Raw genomic sequence first — 21547 nt, 5'->3', positions numbered from 1 at the left:
GTGTGGTGGAGAGGAGCATGAGAAGTAGATTTTTTACATAGAGAATTGAGTGAATGGAATGCATTACCAGAATGTGTTGTTAATGCAAGGAGTGTTAAGGATTTTAAAATTCGGTATGATAAATATAATGAGTCTGCCGACTCCATGGAGGGTGCAGTAATAATAATAATAATAATCTTGAATGGCAGGCAATATCAAATAGTGATATAGGCAAATACAAGAATGGGAAACTGGACAGTGAAACATATTTGTGCCTATGATCCCACAGAAGGTTCGTCTAAGAAAGCAGAGGAATTTTTCAAGGTAGTGGAGAAGGCAGTTGACACACGAAAAAGGAAAAGTGGGTCTTTGTTGGAGATCTGAACAGTAGAGTAGGAAATGATTACCAGACATATAGAAAATGATTTGGAAAAACTTGGAGAAAAGAACAATGCTAATCTAATAATAATAAGTACCTACTGGATTTTTGTTCAGGACATGGATTAGTCATTGCTAACACCATGTCCCAACATAAAAATGTGCACAAATTCAAATGGATAGAAGATGCAAGAAATAAGTCTCAATAACTGTTATTGCTGATAGCAATATATTCACACTGGCTTAGGGCCAAAGAGTATAGAGAGGATTTGAAATCAGTAGTGATCACCATTTAATTTTGAGCAGGATAAGATTGAATATCATATTTAAAAAATTGTGTAAGTAATTTTTTTTAAATGAATCAGTTAAGCAGCTTTCAGAGGTGAACTGTAGACTCACCTCTGAAAGCTGGTTAACTGATTCAAAGTATACATATCTTTATCATCATACCTCGAGGAAGTAAAGGACTCACTGAGGGAGCCTGTACATCACCCTCACCAGCTATCATACCTTCTCTTAAATAAACTGAGTGATTGGGCATGGGAGTGTGGGGTGACAGTTCAATATTGGAATGTAAAGTTTTAAAATTTTGAAAACAAAGAATGGATGTAAAAAAATTGATACTTGGTTGGGGATATATTGCTGTTGGTGGAAGAAATAAGAGATCTAGGGATGATGGTAGATAGGAATCTAACTTTCACAGGCCATATTATCAGAATTTGTTGTGAGGACAACACAACAAATTCTGGTAATGATGCGGAGGACACAGACTTGCAAAATTAAGAAGATTCTGGTTCCATTGTATAAGGCCTTATGGACTATTGTACACAGAATTTGGTCACCTGTTTTCCACAAGTATGAAGAGATATTGGAAAGGGTCCAGAGGTGATTGACTAATGTAGTTTCTCTGGAATGTTAAATATGAAACTGAATAAAAAAGGCTGAAAAGATGCAATTTATACTTCAATGGATAGGAGAAGGGTGATATTGATAGACTTACAAGTTGGTAAGGGGCTGTTATAGGATTAACATTTAAGAGGTTTATCATAAAATGGTGGAAGATGGGGAAAAGAGGGTTATCACTGGAAGCTGTGTAAGGAGGATGTGAGAAAGGAGTGAGAAGTAGGTTTTTTTGCATGGAGAGTAGTGTATGATTGGAATACATTGCCCGAGAGTGTTGTGGACAGAGAATTTGAATGTATTTACAGTATGGGATGGTGAGCTGTGTGTATGACATAGGGACCCTGTGATGAGTCTTTTGAATCCATGGAGATGTCGGTATAATAATGATAATATCCTGGATGGAAAACCTATGGAACAAGAAAAACATTTCAGTTATTTAGGCAATATATTAGTGAAGATGGCAAATTAAATATGGAAATTGAATTGGCCAATCCGTATAGTAGGAAGTCAACTGGATAAATTTATCTGGTATGGATGCTTAGATGTTGATTTTCATTCATATTGATGTTTAATGGAGCAAACACTTCTAAAAATACTTAACTATATTTAGCAAATTAGATTATAAGCTGATATATTCACCATTGTCATCAAGATATCTTCATGGGCTAATGTCTATCTGCCAAAAAGAACACAGAAAATATGTCCATCTGCATTATGGCTGTTCTGGAGTGGCAGGGATGCCATGGATACAGATCACTGGAGCCAATGTGGGGTAAAAAAAAACCTCTTATACAGAAATATACAAATCAAAGATTCTGTTCTTTACAAAATTCTTCAAATTTAAAGAAATTTGATTGTATCACATTGTCAAAAATCTGAGGCAACCATCATTATGAGATCATCAGCAGGATTTCACCACTGCACCCATAGAGGGTGATAGTTTGGACTGTAGGAGGCAGCTTTTTTTTTTTAAATCAGTCTATTTATGTTTTTACTGGTGTGTTTGTACGCATTCTAGTATTTCTTTGTGCTCATGAAGATGCTTTAGTGGCAAGGTGAAATGTTGGCTTATAATTGAATTATTATTATTCAGGCCTCCATGGAGTCAAAAGACTCATCGCAGGAGGTCCCTTCTAGGAAACACAGTCTATCACTCCTTAAACTCATTGAGTGTTCTTGCTCTCACCACTCTATCAGGCAGTGCATTCCATGGTTCAACCACCCTCCATGCAAAGAAACCACTCCTCACCCTCTTGCTCACAGTTTCCTTCCGTAACTTCCAGGGATGACCCCCTTGTCATCATTCCTTCCTGCTGTAACCACCTCTCATTGGTTTAAAAGTCTTAATCATATCACCTCTCCTTCTTCTATCCACCAAACTCTGCAATCCACATTCCCTCAGTTGATCCTCATAATTAACATTGTACAGTCCTGTAACCATCTTTGTTATCTGCCTTTGTACTCTTTCCACAGTTAATTTATCCCCTTCAAATCCTGGGGATGAAATCTGAGAACAAGTCTAAGTGTGGTCTGATCAGTCTTATATAACGGAATGATAACTCTTTTATCTCTGCAGGTCAGCATCCTTTCTCATTAATCCTCTGTGTTATCAGCAATCCTCTGTGTTACCTTCACCACCTTTTGCAATATGTCCCCTGAATTTCAGGTTTCTGTCGATCATCAACCCCAGATCTTTTATCTCCCCTATTTCCTCCAGTATAGCTCCTCCAATAGAGTATGCAGCGTCCCATCGATGTGTCCCAAACCTCAAGACCTTACATTTTGCTGCATTAAACCATACCCCCAGTCATTATTGCACATCTAAATTAGCCAAATAAGTTAGTTAGTTATTATTTTTAGATGTTTTCTCCATTAAACTTCAACACGAATTAATAGATTTATAAGGAATAAGAGAGAAATTGGTGAAAACATTTACCTAGCTGCATACAAGACTGTGTTCAAATCAGTTTTAATTTATGGATCTGATAGTTGGGTTAGAAATAAAACACTTCATTAAAAACCAGAGACCACTGATATCTGGGTAAGAGTGAGGAAGTGGCATCAGTGTCATTAAAAACAAGGATACTAGAAAAGAACTTGACATTATTAACATTCACGAATGTGTTAGCATAAGCTAACCTCAAGTGAGTTTTTTCCCAGGATGGCAGGAAAAAGATCCAAAGGAAAACTAAGAATTTGGTGGATTGATACAGTTAGAAATGCCTTAGACCAAAATATAAGGTTAGATTAATATTGGAGTTTTGACATCTAACAGAATAATTTGCAGAAAATTGTCAATAGGAAGTTAATAGTGATGTAGCCTTCTCATGTAGTATTATCACAATATGTATGTATGTATAAAGGTTATAGAAATTTGCAGTTCAAAATCTGAAGAAAATTGTTACTAATGCATGCCACTTGAAGTAATTGTCTTCATATGATTCTCTATGACAAAACATTAAAAGCTTGTTTAGGAATTTGAGTCATATGCATTTATCTCGATAAGATGTTGAAACTGAAACTGGCTTTTTTTCTTTATCATTGTTCAGACACATCCGTGGCATCTGAATCAGCATCTGAAGACTCATCATGGGAGACCCAAATTATCCACACAATCTATCATACCTCTCCTTGAATTCATTAATAAACAAAGTACTCACAACTGACTCTGGCAACCCATTGCACTCATTCACAACTGTCCAAGCACAATATCTAGTCTTCACACTCCTACTAACCACACCTTTATTCAACTTCCAGGGATGACCTCTTGTTCTAGCCAAGTGCTGAACATTTCCCCTGCATTAATCCTATGAAACCCTTTAAGTGACTTAAATGTTTCTATCATATCCTTTTTTTTTTTTTCCCCCTCATAGGACCATTTCACAGACCACTCACCATCCTGGTCACTTGCCTCTGCAACTTCTCCACTGCTTCTTTATTCCCAGGAGACCAGACCTGACCACAGTAATCCAGATATGGACATATCAAGGCCTTATAAAGTGGAATAACTTCCTTATCTCTATTTGTTAGTGTTCTTCAATAATCAAGTAATCTTATGAGCTACTTCAGTAACTTTAGCAATATGTCCTCTAAACTTTAACTCTGTTTACCTCCACCCCTAAATCTCTAGCTTCATCTATTTCCTAGAGTACACTTTCATCAATGTGGTATATAACTTGTAATCTATATATCCCAAAATGCATTACTTCACATTAAACTGATACCCATTATCTTTTGCCCATACTGACAGCCTGTTTAAATTGTCTCCACATCATCTTGATTAATTATTACTATATCTAATTTTGGATCATTAACAAACAACTGAATATTTCCTTATCCAGCTTATTTCCTATATCATTTATGTACATATTAAACAGTAGTGGTCCCAGCACTAAACCTTGTGGCACACCAGTAGTTAGTTGCCTATTTTTGCTTTGATTCTTCCCCTCCATATATCACATTTGGTATCTGTCCAGCAGCCATCTTCTTATCTATTTAACCAGTGTCATATCCACCCCATTTGTTCTAATTTATGTAACAGAGAACCATGTGGTATTCGGTCAGATGTTTGCAAAATCCAACACAATCGTCATGTAGCCGGTTCCTTTATCCAACTCAGCTGTTTCTCCATTATAAAAAGTTAGTAAATTACTAAGGGTATGACTGATCCCTCACAAAGTCACATTGCCCTTCATACAGTATCATATTCTTTATCCACCTATTCTTGAATTCTCTTTTTGATCAATTTTTCCAGTACTTTTATCACCATGCCTGAGATACTGATTGGTCTATAAATTGCTACTGCAGTCTTAGAACCTTCCTTATGCAAAGGAATTATTTTGCCCTCTTTATACTCCCTTAGAACTCTACCAGAGCTGAGACTTTGAGCCTAGTCAAAGGCATTGCCAGTTCCCTTGCACATTCTCACAAAACCCTAGCTGATATCCCATCTGATCTCACAGCTGTATTTACATTGAGATTCTGAAATATCCTAAGAATCTCTAGTTCATCCACCTCTGTTCCCACATCAGTCTCTGTCACATATGTTATTGCAGTAACCTCACTTGGATGATATACGCTTGCAGGTGGTCACTCAGTGACACAACTATTTTATATGCTTCTGTCACCTCATCACCATCAGCACTCATTATGGTTAATCTTTCATAGTCATTCATCCTTTTACTTGCCACATAATGAAAGAACTCTTTGGGATTTCCTTTGGCCTTCTTAGCTAGATTCTTCTCATAATCTGATTTTGCCTTCCTTGTTCACATTTGTTTCACCAGTTTTTCTTGTTTTTTTTTAAGTGTTCGTGCATATTTCTTAAAGCACTCAGTTGTATAAATAATATGAAATAATATCATTATTTTTGTTTTTTGTAGGCAACAAACATCAGGCATCCAGCTTCCTGAATGATTAAATATTTATTCCAGTACTATTGAAAGATGATGGGGTTTCTGAGGGAGATAACTTAGGTACCATGTGATGCAAGCATTGTGAGGTTTTAATGTTACATTTGGTGATGGCCTCAGAGGATGTATGTATAATTGAGATATCAACACTAGTTAGTGAGTGATCAAAAGTATGGACACGAAAAAATGCCCAAGCAGAGGAAGATTACACTCCAAAATTGGATATACGTAAATTGGGATATGTATGTGTGTAAGTAAGAAAATTATCCTGATCAGGAATCCTGGAGAAAATAATTTCATAATTAATTTCAACACTATCATGGGATAAAAAACTGCACTGGGAAGAGGTTGAAATAGCATGGAATTGGTTCAGATAAATATGACACAAGCAGTTCAGTCCTACTTTATAAATAAAGTAGGATTAAAATGTACAGTGAAATTAGACCATTATGCACAAACTTTCTTTGCTTACACTTGGATAAAGGATTAAACCAAGCATATAATTTCTTAGTATCGTTAATGTGTAGTATAACCAAATGGAAAAACTTCCAACAACTTTCTCTAATCCAGAATATTTTTATAATAAGGTGTGACACCTTTTGGCAACTCGTATATGAAAATATGACTTCTGCATTTCTTCAACTTAGTATCACCGGTTCATTGATTAGATCGACTGTGAGATGCGGTGAATAATACCCTTGGAGGGTAATGAATGGCAATGCTGTAGCCAATGAAGTCCTGAGGCTCGGCTATTGCTGTTATCTCCCTGCCATGATCAGAGCTTTAATAGCTCAATAACACCTTATCCCTACACTGTCCTCTACAGATAATGGGGAAGATGAAAAGCATTCTTGCTTCGTCCCTTTAAGCCAGTCTTTATAAGGACTTGGTATCACCTTTTGGGTTTGGCTTCCACTGATGAGACCTCAATAAAGGTCAGACCAGTCTGGGTAGTGACCCTTCCTATAATGCATGGCATTATACATCTCCAGAAGGAGATGTGCTTTGCATTATGGGATACTAAGGCAAGTGATGTGAAGTCATTAGCCTCTATATATGAGTTGCCCCCTAATTATATTTATACAGGATTATAAATATAATCGATATAAAGGATTAACCAAGTATATAATTTCTTGGTATCTTTAATGTATACCCTTGCACATTCCCTCAAAATATGTGGTGATGGCGATATATCAAGTCCCACAGCCTTATTAATATCAGGTTTATTCAATTCCACATATACCTCTTGTTTGTTCATAGTAAGTCTTCTTCCCTTCCAGTGCTCTCAAACTCTGTGTGCTGTTACATTCACAAGGATGAAATGCAATAAGCCAAAGATGCTTATTAAATGAACAGGAGTACGTACGTCATAGGATAATGTCTAATCAAAATTTGCACCACTGACAGCCGAAGCATGATATTAGCTAATAGAATTAGATCTGAACATTTTGATATTAAGACAGGATTGAATCAAGATGTCCTTTTGCTCATTCTTTTTAATTTAGCATTAGAAAAATGCATTAAAGAAATTGTAAAAGATAACATAAACAGAACAGTAATATTATGATATGTGCCTTGTTGAAGAAAATGCTGAAGACATTAGAACAACATTTAGAAAACTCAAAATTGCTGCTGAAATATTAGTATTGCAAATCAACCAGGATAAAACTGAATATTTAAATGTATGCAGAAATCGCAATCAAGATGAAAATGAGCATTTTACCGTTGATAACCAGAAATTTAAAAGTGTCACCTCCTTCAAATATCTTGGAACATTTATTACTCAAGATAATAAAATTAGTACAGAAATAAAAGCTAGAATACATGCCTCCAATAGATGTTATTAGTCACTACATCATTTATTATCTTCCAAAATTTTATCAAGCAGAGTTAAAACAGAAATATACAAGACAATCATTAGACCTATTGTTTTGTATGGAGCAGAAACCTGGATCATAAGACCAAGATGCAAGAGTGTTGCAGATCTTTGAAAATAAAATCCTCAGAGACCTGTAAGATATAACACAACAGGAGAATGGAGAATACGCAACCAAGAACTATATGAACTCTATAGATCCCCACTTCTAGTTGATGAGATTTGAGCAATATTAGATAGACTTTGCAAAAGAGTTTGAGAGATTATCACATGATAAGTTGGTGTACAAGCTGCAGAAAATGGGAATATATAGTATATTGGTTATATGGATCAGACACTGGCTCTCTGAACGATAACAGTAGGTTGTGTATGATGGAGCAGTGTCTCAAAAAAGAAGGGTAACCAGTGGTGTGCCACAGGGTTCTGTTCTTGAACTCCTGCTGTTGAACTTGTTTGTAAACGATATATCATGTGGACTGACTGGGGATCTTCAGTTATGAAGACTGGGGATCTTCGTTTGCTGATGATGCAAAGTGGGGAAGAATTATAAATAGCACTGCTGATGTTAATTCCCTTCAGGAAGATTTGAATAGACTTTTTTAACTTGGACAGAGAAGTGAGGTTGTAGTTTTAATATCAATAAGTGCAAGGTGTTGCATTTTTGGAGTGCAAAAATATAAGTCTGTGTATACTATATCGATGTGCTGTACTGCAGGAAGTGGTTGAAATGAGAGATTTGGGAGTGGTGGTTGATAATGGACTGAAGTTTAGAGGTCATATTGCTAGTGTTGCAAAGGTTGCACATCATAGTGCTGCTATGATAAGAAGTACTCTAACATGCAATGATAAGGAAGTGGTTGAGCCACTGTATAAGGCACTGGTCAGACCACACTTGGACTATTGTGCTCAGATCTGGTCACCTGGTTTTCAATGTAATGTGGAGACATTGGAGAGGGTCCAGAGAGTGACTAAGACAATATCGGGACTATGGAATGCTGGTCTATGGTGAGAGTTTGAAGAAATGTGGATTGCAGAGTTTGGTGGATAGGAGGAAGAGAGGTGATGTGATAGAGACATTTGAGTTAGTGAGAGGATTTTATCAGATTAATCCAGAGCGGATTATAAAAAGAGTTGAAGGTGAGAGTGGAAAAGCCAGAGACCATTCCTGGAAGTTATGTAAAAGTGTGGTGAAGAAGGGTGTAAGGAGTAGATTTTTACATGAATTGTCAGTGAATGGATTTCATTACCACAATGTGTTATTAATGCAAGGAGTATTGAGGATTTTAAGATTCTATATGATAAATATGTTGTCAGTTGAATGAACCTCCCACAATGAGTCTGACTCCATGGAGGGTGTAATAAGAAGAAGATGAAGCCTGATGGAAAGCGACCCGGAGGTAGATCGTGGATGCATTGGGAGAATAATATCCAAAAAGATTTAGATGAGATGGGAATTCAGAACTGGAATGAAAATGCTCAAGACGGAAAGGAATGGAAGAAGTTGGTGCATGCAGCTAAGAGGTTCAACTAGCTGAAGAAGTAGTGAGAGAAGAACAGTGGAGTGTATAATGGGTCTACTGTAGGCAACTTGAATGTCCCATATTTTAATGAAAAGATAAAATTATAAATATTATGTTAAGCAATTATAATTTTCAATATTCTTTTTCGAATAATCCAACTTAAATTGATTTGTAAGCCATAAAAACTGACAATTTGAGGAAATTAATTGGTTTACGGTGGCGGCAACGGTCCCTTTCATTGGTTGCTTTTTATTTAGTATTAAGCATTTTATTTATAATTCTGTACAGATATATTGCATTTGTTTATTTTCAAACAGTTCTTATTTAGACATTGTGAAGTATCGGTACAGTACGTGGATGTTATTTCAATAATTATTAAAAAATATCTCTCCTTTTTCGAGTGCGCGATGTTTTGTTAATACATAAAATATATAATTAAAGTTAAATTAAATTTTGTTTCTTTCCTTAAGCTCTTAACAATGCCAAAACAAAAGTGTTTTTAATGAAATGAAAGAATGGAATTTTATTGCAAAAGGAAAACATAATGACAAAGTTGAATGCATACAAAATCTGTAGATGAACGTTTAGTATTGTACATGGGGGACGATCACATATTACAAAACACATTAACACTCAGAAACACAAATTGAGCATTTCGAGTTGCAGTTCCAAAAGTATTGATACTTATTTAGTAAAATCAAATACCAGATTTATTTTTTTATTTTGGGAAATCAACTCACCAAAATTGTCCCATATTCTAAAAACCAAATACCGGACGTATTTGGTTTTCCAAAATTTGGAAAACCAAATAAGTGACAAATCAGGATGATATCCTGAAGAACATAAATTACATTAGCAATCATCTGTATGGCAAGTTGGGATTGGCAGGCTATGCTCTGCATAGGATTAGATGGAGGAAAACCTCTATATTACATAGTTGTTATAGGTCTGAGAGAGAGAGACTTTGTTTTTTGAATCAGCATCAGCTATAAAGCATTCTCCCAACCTCAACAAGTGTAGTTGCATTAATTTGCCAAAGTTTTGGGAGACTCATTTGAGACCTGATAGCCTGACTTCTCTAAATTAACTTTATCTGGCCTCTGGCACATAGAGCGTGGCATGTAAGGACATTAGTTCGGTTTTCAGTTACAATTTGAATTGTCTTCCACAATTACTTTGTTCATTTTCCCTCCCTTCTTGTCCTTTCTATCATCATGAAAAATATTGTATTTTTTTCATTTCTATTCTCATCTGGATATCATCATCTAATAATGTTTCATTTATTCCAGCAGTTTTTGGACAAATAAATTCAGTGAAACAGTTTCATCTCCCTTATTTCTGATAATTTTCAAATCCCTTAAATAGACACAGCAGTTTCACTTTTAGGTATATTACCAGTCCAACCCATGCTACCTGTTGGTTCAGATTTCCCCACACCTGTCCATGCTCAATTGCCTTTATCATTACTCTTCAGACTCACTGTCCTCCCCCCTCTTTACATTCTTGGCCATCCCATTCTATACTTTATTTTTTATGTTTGTTTGATATATTTTATTTAAAAATAAAATTAAAAAATATACTGATCATCATTACTGCTTCTACCATCTACTCTCCTTATGCTTGGTCTACCTGGTCACCTCACTTCCCCCTTCCCACCTCATTTTCTCTCCATCTTGTACTACCATTCTCTCATGAACAGCACATTATTATGACTATTTCTGTTAATAAACTTCAGTCTTGCCCATTCTACTCTTCTGTTCTTTTACATCTCTTACTTTCTGTGATCACTTGCTTGTATTGCTTATTTTTTTTGTAATAGGTCTTTCTATTTGACTCATACTATATCCATTTAAATGCAGTCCATCATGTTGTACGAATTCATTCTTCTCTCATATTCCACACATTTACAAACTCTTCACCACACAACTCTGCCAACATACCATGTATGATTCCTGCTTTCTGTCTTAACTCGTAACTTGGCAATGTGCTGTTATCTTTGATTCTCCACGATAACCTCCTGATATCCATCCTCAGATTCTCTTTATATCAAACCAAATGATTTCTTTCCACAACCACCACTAAGTCTCATGCTTGTGTACTTCTTATATACAAAGCATCAATCATCTTGCTTGAAATAATGTGGGATTTAATATCTCCTTAATTTAATGCTCATTCTCCCTCCTGGAAAACAGACTTTGTGAACTTTCATTCACCACACCTTCAGTAATGCAATATCCATATATTGGTATTGAGTCATTCATTACCCTTCTCTATTTTCCTTCATTCTATCTATTTGCACTCTTTCATTCCTTTCCATTAAATGTCTATTTCAATGCACACATTTAATTTCTCGTTCTTTAAATCTTGCATTCTGGCAATTTTACTGTTTCTTTCTTCTCTTATGTTCCTTTCTTTTGCTTCCACACTTTTATTCACTTTTGTTTCCTCATTCCTACTGTCTTCTGCTTTCAGTCTCACTTGCTTTTGTTTGTTTATTCTTACATGCTCTGCTATTTTATTCTCTTTTGCACATTTGCTCTCAATATCAGTTCCCTGTCCAGGATTCTTAAATTCCCACTGCATCAGTTGCTAGTAGTGCAGCCCCATCAGATAACTTGCATTCATTCTTTTTAGTCTAAAGTGCATAACTACACTGTCACATTGAAGGATAATTTAGGAAAAGTCCAATCCATTGGTCTATATAAATCATCCTGCAAGATATTTACATCACCTTTATTTACTGTTGTACTCCCATTAAAGCATTATCAGCAAATAAGATAATTTTTCTCAGATCATCTGTAATATCATTGATGCACAAATTAAACAGCAGTAATCTAAATACAGATCTCTCTCTCTCTCGGTGTGTGCGCTATACTGCTAATCATTTTAACCTTGATTTCTACCATATACTACTTTGTCTATCAGCCACACTCTTATGTCACCTACTTCATACCCTCCCTATTTGCTTCAGTTTATGTAATAAATTTCTGTTAGATGGCTTGGCAAAGTCAAACAAGACCACAGTAATCTCAGTTAGAAATAAAGGTAATGGGTACATTTCCTTTATTTGACTCAACTCTCACTTTATTCTAGAAAAAGTGAAGTAACCAACATACAACCAAGGCAAGAGATCTGAATTAATTTGGATATCTGGACTATCCAGTTTACTTTAAAAGTGCTATATTACTTCTGTCATTTCTGATTTCTTACTCTTCCCTCCTTTTTCTTTTTTTTTCTCTCTTAAGTCTTTAAAATATTTTCTTAAATTTCTGCTATTTTCCTTTTAAATTATTTTCCGAGTTTCCATGGTTTTCCTTTAGCCACATTAATGCATAATTTAATCTATCTGCATTTTTCTAGACCAGCATGTGTAGATTTGCTTGCAATGAATTATCTGTATTCTTTAACTGTTGGAGTTCGCAGATAACTTTACTACCTGTTTTTGATTTAGTGTATTAGTGTTATATTCAGTTTATGCTATGAGTCTCTAAAGTTTGGAATGGTTTGTGTGTACAACTGTTACAAATTTTCTGCAATAATATCGATCTGTATTGTTAATGTACAGTATATTATTAACATCAGACCTCCATGGAGTCAGACTCATTGTTGGGGAGGGTGCAATAGTGTACCTCCCACGATGAGTGACTCCATGGAGGTCAGATGTTAATACACTGTGTTCATCCAACTGTGCTTTAAACAGATTCAATGTGTCTACATTCACAACACTCAGGCAATGCATTCCACTCTCCATGCTACATTCATTGTGAACATTGGAAATATATTCTTAAAAAATTAAATAGATTGGCTGGAATTTTTTAAATGCTGATTTTAAATATTATATTAATTCTGTACAGGTCAGTCCTATTCATCTTTGGAGATATGTAGGAGCATCAGCAGTAGGATTGCTCCCAACTCAGGTGATTAATGTTTACTTAGGAACAACAGTGCGCTCTATGGAGGATGTTCTTGAAGATGATAGCACTGCCTCTATGGGTTATGCTATTCTTCTTGTTCAGGTGAGTTTCATAGTTATTTTATAATGTGAAGATCAATTTTAAGTGTTTTCTCTTGAAATTTTTATTCACCATTAACTTAAAATAGGAAAGAAAAAAAAAGTTCTTCTATAAACTCAAGGAACTAGATAAGCTTATCCAAAGCAGGCTTCCATAAGTTTACATAAGATTTGCACCTGTAGCTTTGGCCATAAATAAGCAAATGACTTTTACCAGCAGAGCTAGTGAGGTAGGCATTAATAATTAAATAATATAATGTTAGAGCATAATGATTCAATGTGTCTACATTCACAACACTCAGGCAATGCATTCCACTCACCAACCACTCTCCATGCTACATTCATTGTGAACATTGGAAATATATTATTACAAAAATTAAATAGATTGGCTGGAATTTTTTAAATGCTGATTTTAAATATTATATTAATATATACTGCTTAGAGCATAATGGGTATTAGATAGTATTTATTATGCTTTGGGGAAGACAATATGAGGGTGGTTGCAAAGAATAGTAGATGGAATGAGAGAGAAGAAAGAAGTTGATTTAGCAGGTTCGAAGTTGGAAACTAAATGGATGTTGACTGGAAGCTGCTAATCTTCTTCAGTCTTACAAAAAAAAAAGTTTAAAATGGTGGCCAGTTCAACAAAACATCTGTTCATGAAAATACCTATAAAAGAGATAAAAGGTAAAAACCAAATGTCTGTGAGAAAGTGATTGGAGTGAATCTTAAGAGTTGTCAGCTAATTGGATTTGCTCTCTTTTGGATGTATCAGAGATTTTAGGTGTATCACTACAAATATGTGAGCAGTATTCCAAGGCTGATGGATTTGGGATTTATACAATGTTAGTAGTTATTCAGATAGAAGTGTAATGACTTGAATGAAAAATGAAATCGGATTTTATTTTTTTAATAGTCCGAAGGAGGATATAGATGTGATGTGTTCATGCAGTGTTGGCTCTAGGGGCTGGGTGCCCCAATGCAATTTTAAGTTGAGCGCCCATTACTTTTTAAAAAATGTAGTTAAAATTAAAAGGTAAAAAAATTAAAACACATATTTTTATTAAAATTGTATACTTTCAAAAATACATATTAACAACACAGCAAAAAATCACAAAACATATAAAAATGCACATTGACTAGAATTACGGATTCATAAGTTGCTGATTACTGGCTACGAGCTATTATAGCTAGAGATGTACAAATTGGTAAAATTGCACATTGACAAGAATCATTTAATTATTAATGGAAAAAAAATGAATGGAAAAATTAAATGATTTAAAAGCTTTTCTTGATTTTATGGAAGCAATTTCATCTGAAATTTCACTTGTTTCTAGTTTCACTAAGATATCACCTTCTGTTGCCATCATTGACAGTGCAACCAGTCTTTTCTTGTGAAATACTAGATCTTAGATATTTTTTAATTGGTTTGAGTTCTTGAAATGATCATTTGCTACTTCGTACTGAAACTGGAAGTGTCAAAAATATTTGAAGAGAAATTGTTAAATTAATTAAGACACTTTCTAAATCATTTGCATATATATATATATATATACACTGCAATATTTTCAGTGGGTCTAAAGCTATCAACACCCTATGTGATGTCCTTTAGAATTTGTATTTCATTATATAATTTGGTGGCACAAATATTCTTTTCTTCACCATCAGTCAGCACAACTTACTGTTCAAATTGGAAGAAAAAAAATGCATTTTTAAAGTTATATTACAGATCAACTGGCACTTTGTTGGAACATTTCTAAGAGAACATTCTTTTCTTAAGTCTGCATATTGTACTGCTTTTGAACTCGCGAGAAATTTCTCTCGTCTTGTCTTCTTTTCCCTCTTTTACCTAGCGGTGTCGAGGGTTTATCTCTAAAAAAATTTCTAATTCTAACACGTTTGCTGATTCAAGTATGATTAAAATTTTCTAATCATCTGATCTAAATTCTTTAGTAAAGTTGATTACATTATTTAATGCATTTATAGATTCACTTAAATTTGTGTTTGGATTCTGAAGTATTTTACTCACTATATTGATCCTGCACAAAATTCATACCAGATTATAAGTGAACACAAAAATCCATAATCTTTAATTTTCAAAGCTAATGTTTTTGCTTCATATTTTGTACTATTGTCAATTTGAATGTTATCATAAATTTCCACAAAAGAATCTAAAACTTCTCCAATATCTAAGTGAATGAAGAGCATTCAATCCTCACTTCCCATCTAGTATCTGATAAAGTTTTAAGTGCAATTTTGGTGTACTTTTTCAGCACATCCCATCATTTAATCAAAGCACTAAAGAAATTATAAATTTCTTGTAAAGTGCTAGAAAAACTCGCTGTTTCAGTATTAACTTTAGCAGCATCACCAAATTTAATGCACGCACTGTGAACGGGACAAATAGTGCTTGAGGATTAATATTCGATATGTCTCTTAATGCCACTTTTCTTCGCATATTCACCCCATTATTGTATCCCTGTCTTTGCAAATTTTTAATTTATGCAATTAAAGATAAACCTTTAGGCTTTTTGAGAAATTTAGTTCGCAGTCCTTTCTGTTTCTCTTTTTCAAGTTATTTTGCCACTTTTTTTTTTTTTTTATTTGCAGCTCCGGATAATTTTTTTTAGTCTCCATTATGCCCAAATTTATTCTGAAGTAAAAAATCTATTGAACAAAAAATTCAGTAAGACAAAAAATAAATATAAATAAAAAAAATTAAAATAAATACTTAAAAATGCATACATTTTTCGCTGATTTGTAAAGGCTTAAATGGGTTAAATTTTGAATCCGCTTACCTCAGTGTGAATTAACTACACATTCATTGTATGTTTAGCAATCAACAATTTGGTGATTTATTTGAAAACAACACACAAGGTCCATTCCACAAAAAAATGGCCAAATGTCACTTCGTAATTTGGGCGAATGCATGCTGCATGTAAAAGAGAAAGTCAGTAGTGTAAGGAACCCCCTATGACACGATGCCTCAGACAAGCGCCCAGCTCGTTTAGTGCTTCTGCCAGCTCATAGCGAAATACAACTTGCAGTTTTTGCTAAATGTTATTAAAAGTTGCAGTATTTATTACAATATATATAGTGCATATCCACATTTAATAAACGTTAATATTAAAATGTGTTTTTATTTTATTTTTTCGACTCGCTTCAGTGCCCCGATGTAACACATTGCCTGCTTACTGGGTTAAGCCGGCCCTGTGTTCATGCCAGGAAGGCTAAAATTTATCAGAGTTTAAAGGGAAGTGGAATGAAATTTTTTTTTTTTTTTTGAGATTGTGAGAAATAACAGGACTGTTCTTATATCATTGAAAGTCACAAGGTTACCCTTACCTCTCTGAAATATAGAAAGGAGATCATAGTTTGTCATTTGTTATGGTGGATCTCGACGCTTAGTGATTATGCACTCCAAGATTTGTCAAATGAAGAAGAGGAATGGGAGTGTACTATCATCAGCAAAGCTATGGATAGGATTTGAGGTCAGTGAGTAAAGGTTGTTTATACAATAGGAGGTGGTGGGAGGGATTAAAGTAGAGAGTCATGGAGTACTGGTAGTATTGGTTTGCAAAATCTGAAGATAGGAAGATACTATTACACATGGTGAATAACCAGAGAGGAAGCTGAGAAGCCAATTGCAAAGGATAGAACAAGATCATAAGACAGTAGATTGTTGAGTAGGTGGGTCTCTGTGCCAGACTTGATCAGATGCCATGGAAATCCCAAGAACAATATGCAAGAGTATGAAGTTGTATTAATATGCAGCTGCAGGATATTAAATTGCATATTAGTGCAAATGAATATGGAGTTGCATATTCACCAATTGGTGAGAGTGATCATAGGGTCTTGATTTGGGAGGTGGCTAAAGGTGTGGAATTTACAATTAAGACAGGGTACATGTGGAATTATCGGGCTGGTAAAGTATGACAAGCTTAGGAGTTTGATTGGTTCGGTGCCATAGCATGTAAAACTGCAAGGGCTGGATGTTGATAGTGCATGGGAGGTGGTTAAGAAGTATTAAGAAATGGCTGACTGTATACCTAGAGTCCGAATAATAAATCAAGTAGGGATTAAATGGATGAATAACACCATTAAGCTTGAGCTGCAAAAAAAGAAACAACTATGGAGGGAATTTAAGGAGAAAGGTGACCGGCAGGCACACGAACGGTATAAAGCACAGGCCAGAAGGGTAACGAGTGTGGTAAGAAAAGCAAAAGTGGATTATGGGAGAACATTAGCCATGCAGGCTAAAGAGAATACGAAACAGTTTTTTCGATATGTTGCAAGTAAAAGAAAAAATGTATACGGCAGAATGGCTTTAAAGAATGCTGATGGTAGGGAGGTAACCGAATCAGTTGATAGAGTAAAATTACTGGATCGTTGCAGGAATAAAAGAACCAACAGGTTATATGGGAATTGTGGTGAACGAATTGGAGGTGAATAGTCTATTACAAAACCTCAATGTCAATACATCTATGGGATTGTATGGTATACCAGTTCATGTCGTACTTGAAGCAGCTAAAGAATTGTCAGTGCCCTTGACCATTTTGTTTAATTTGAGTCTTGGGTCTGGGTTAGTCCCAAGGGGGTGGAAAGAGGGGAAAATAGTTCCACTGCATAAAGGAGGCTCCAACACTGCTGTTGTAAATTACCGACCGATCAGCATATCAGGAATCGTTGTCAAGGTCTTGGAGAAAATAGTCGAGAGGAAAATACAGGATTGGATAGATGAAAATGGGATACTGTATGGGGGAACAGCATGGTTTTGTGAAGGGTAGATCATGCCTCAGTAGCTTGCTCACGTTTTATAACACAGTGACCGATGAACTGGATAAGGATAATGGGTTTACAGTGATTCTACAGGACCTTGCTAATACCTTTGACAGGATATCACATGGAATTCTAATCAGTAAACTGCAGCATATGGGGATGGATATAGGGTTGGTAAGATGGATAGGAGGGTGGTTGATGGAGAGATATCAGAGAGTGGTTTATTCAGGAGTAGAGTCCAAAAGATGGCCTGTGACTAGTAGTGTGCTACAGGGTTCTGTTCTTGGACCATTACTGTTTAATTTGTTCATTATTGATATAGGAAAGGATCTGAGAGGAAGTGTTCATTTGTTTGCTGATGATGCAAAGTTGTGTAGAGCAATAGTGAGTGCACAAGATGTCAAAATTTTGCAGGATGATTTGGATAGTTTGGAGGACTGGGCTAAGGAGAATAGATGTCAATTTAATGTGGCAAAATGTAAGGTTATGTATTTTGAGGTGAAAAGATTAGCAGCGGTATATCACATTGGTGGAACCATACTCCAGGAGATTGACAAAGCCAGGGATTTGGGAGTTTTGGTGGATAGGGAGTTGAAGTTTTGGGGGCACATAGCAAAAGTGTGCTAAATCAGCTCATCAAATCACTTGGTTGTTGAAAAATACTTTAACAAGCAGAGACAAACAGGTTATTGTTCCTCTATAATATGCCTTGATAAGACCCCCATCTGGACTACTGTGCCCAGTTAGGGGCACCAGGGTTTCTTCGTGATGGGGAGGAAGTGGAGAGGATCCAGAGACGAGTGACCAAGATGATAGAAGGTCTGTGGAATGAACCTTATGAGAATAGGCTGAAGGATTGCTTAAGGATGATTGTTAGATGACAGAGTACCGCAGCCTTTTATGGGATGCACAGAACTGAGTGTGGCTAACTTCTGACTCAATGTCCAATCCTCACTTTCTCATGATGTCTCCTTTATTAGGTATCTATCTGAATCATGAATGAAGATGGGTTGGAAATTTTGGGATTTACTTACCAAACTGAATTCTGGTATTCTAACAGAAAAGACAGTGATGGTACAAGATAATGTCATTCTGGCTTGGGTGTTGTCCAGTTAAATGAGCCACCACTTGGAAAGATTTTTATGAAACAAAAAGTGACAGGATAGTGGTAGAAAATATTCAAGAGGAATGCAATCAGAAGCACATATCAACATTTGAGGTAGAAAAAAGCCATCGAAAACCTGAAATATGGAAAGGCAGATGGTGTAGACATTTCAACCTGAAATGCTCAAATATTATTATTATTATATAAACACCTACTGGAGTCAAGACTCATTGAGGGAGGCAATAGTAAGATGCATTCTAACAGAGAAGTAAAGGGAGATTATGTTCAAAAGTGACAGTTTTCTTTCTGTCACCTGTAAAAGTTAGTCAGGCCGGAAACTTATGAAACTACCCTCGTACCATGTTAGAGTACTTATTTAATAAGAATAAAATAATACTTGACATTTCAATCTTTATATCAGTCATCAGAAATATATGTACACTGGGACATGAAGAAAGTCTTTGGTGCCCTATCCTCATCTGCTTGATATGCACACTATGTGCATCCAGACAGATGGTGGATGGTTCATTATCCTCTTACCATTCAACTAAACTAATATTGGGGTTCCAAGGTTCTGTTCTCTCAGCAACCTTCTTCTTTCTATATATCAACGATTTACTTCAGTTGACCTCCACTGTATTTCTGCAAATACAGTTTTGCAGATGACTGCACATTGCACTCCTCCATTTCATTTGATAAACCTTATTCTATACAACTCATCTCAACATACTGAATATCAACCACCACCATTGCCCTCAGCTCTGATCTCCAAGCCATCCTCCAATGGGGTTCTGATAACCTCATCAATTTCAATGCTAGTAAAACCCAGTTCTGTCTCCCCCCCCCCCAAAAAAAAAAACTATTTTCTCCATGTATTATTTTTGACAATACTCAAATTTTCAGACAAGATGAAATTTCTGTCAGTGTTCTCCACATCATTCCCATAATGAGCTGTGTCATCCTCATGACAGGTTTATGCCAGGAGAGGCTTGATGTCAGAGTAATTCTAAGAGAAATTTTATCTTGTCTGAATTTGAGTGTTGGAGAGAGAGAGAGAGAGAGAGAGAGAATCCAGAGACAACTAAGTTGGTTTCTGGTCTCTGGAATGTGCAATATTGAGGTAAATTGACAAAATGAATTACAGAGCCTAGTGGATAGAAGGAAGAGGGGAGACATAAGTTGATGAGAGGTAATTACCAGATTAGAGTGGATGAGATTTTTCATAGAATATCTGAAAGTGGGGAGAATGATAGGTCATCCCTGGAAGCCGTATAAGGTAGATATGAGCAAGGGGGTGAGTAGATATTTTGCATGGAGAGTGGTGGGTAATTGGAATGCATTGCTTGAGAGTGTGGTGAATGCAGGGACAGTGGATGCATTTAAGTCAAGGTATGGTGTGCTTGTATGTGAGTGGGACCTCCCACTATGAGGCTCTTGACTCCATTGAGGTCTGTTGATAATAATGATAAACACATAACAACCACCATTGCATCTTCAGCTTCTAAAAATGAGCACTTCTCTTTCACTCAAGACATTACTTCCTCTGAACAGCTGTTAACCTTATACAAATCACATCTGCCCAGCTATTGAATACTGCTCTAACATTTGGAGTGGGTTCCTAAGAACTCCCTCAGAATGCTTGACTCAATACAGAGGAGGGCAATTAGATTGATTAATAACCCATCTCTTAACAACTCACTCCTCCCAATTCCACACAGCTGTTTGGTTTCTGCAATGTGCGTGTATTCTATGAATATTTCCATGGCAAATGTTCATCTGAAATAGCATCAATAATTCCCCCATTCAGTACTAAGTTGGATACCAGCTGGTATCCAACATTCCTTCACAGTATACCTTGAAACCTACAGAACAAGTTTCTTTTCCTCTTCCTTCATCCCTGTTACTGCTGTATTGCGGAACAGTCTTCTCCCTGATGTGTTTCTCAAGGAATACGAACAGGCATTTTAAATCAAATGCAAATAAGTTTCTCCTTTCCCACTACCCATGCATGGATGTGGGTTGGGAAACAACTTAACGTACTTTAGGTTGATTAATCAACCTCTCTTGTGTTGGCTCAACATATAAAAAAAAATCTCTAGCAAGCAAGTGTTTGGGGGGGGGGGGAATTGTAATTCAACACTTAAATGTATTGTATATCAGGGAAATGATATCATTTGTTGCAACTTGTTAAGATTTAGTTTCCTAGATCTTAACAAGTTTCCATTATTATTTTTAAGCCCTGTTTATACTCTTGAGAGAAGAGCTTTCTGCATCTGATTTCTGTTATTTACTTGGAAAATTGTTCTTTTTCTAGATGTTACATGAATTGCAAATGAACAGTTCAAATTGTTGAGACTTAAGCCATTTGCTATTAAAGTTAGGTTGGCGGATTAGTATCTTGCAGGCTTTTTTTAAATTTGCATTCATAAGCTTTTGGTATGGAGTAAGAGGACCAGGTGCTGTCTGCAGTCAGTTCTGTGAGATGCCTGAAGTGCATGGTCAGAAAAGCCACAATAAAGATATTTAATGTATCATTTGTGTTATTCTTTTCATTTGGGGATTGTGCAATCTGTTTTACCTATG

The 21547-nt window shown here is 35.7% G+C and overlaps 1 protein-coding gene across 4 annotated transcripts in view; it reads left to right on the top strand.

The window, feature by feature from the left end:
• Positions 1-21547, top strand: part of LOC150103098 (transmembrane protein 64) — a 161960-nt gene that overhangs the window by 118995 nt on the left and 21418 nt on the right. For all 4 annotated transcript variants that reach the window (XM_090397470.1, XM_090397471.1, XM_090397472.1 and 1 more), the window contains one exon: positions 12923-13084. In XM_090397470.1, the coding sequence (XP_090253596.1) occupies positions 12923-13084 (162 nt within the window). The remainder of the gene's footprint in view (positions 1-12922; positions 13085-21547) is intronic.

The sequence above is a fragment of the Typopeltis vanoorti genome, chromosome 9 (genome assembly GCF_054136105.1).
Source record: "Typopeltis vanoorti isolate ZY-2024b chromosome 9, IOZ_Tvanoo_1.0, whole genome shotgun sequence".
NCBI lineage: Eukaryota > Metazoa > Arthropoda > Arachnida > Uropygi > Thelyphonidae > Typopeltis > Typopeltis vanoorti.
Note: the sequence above shows the minus strand (reverse complement) of the source record. Positions and strands in the feature narration are given on the sequence as shown.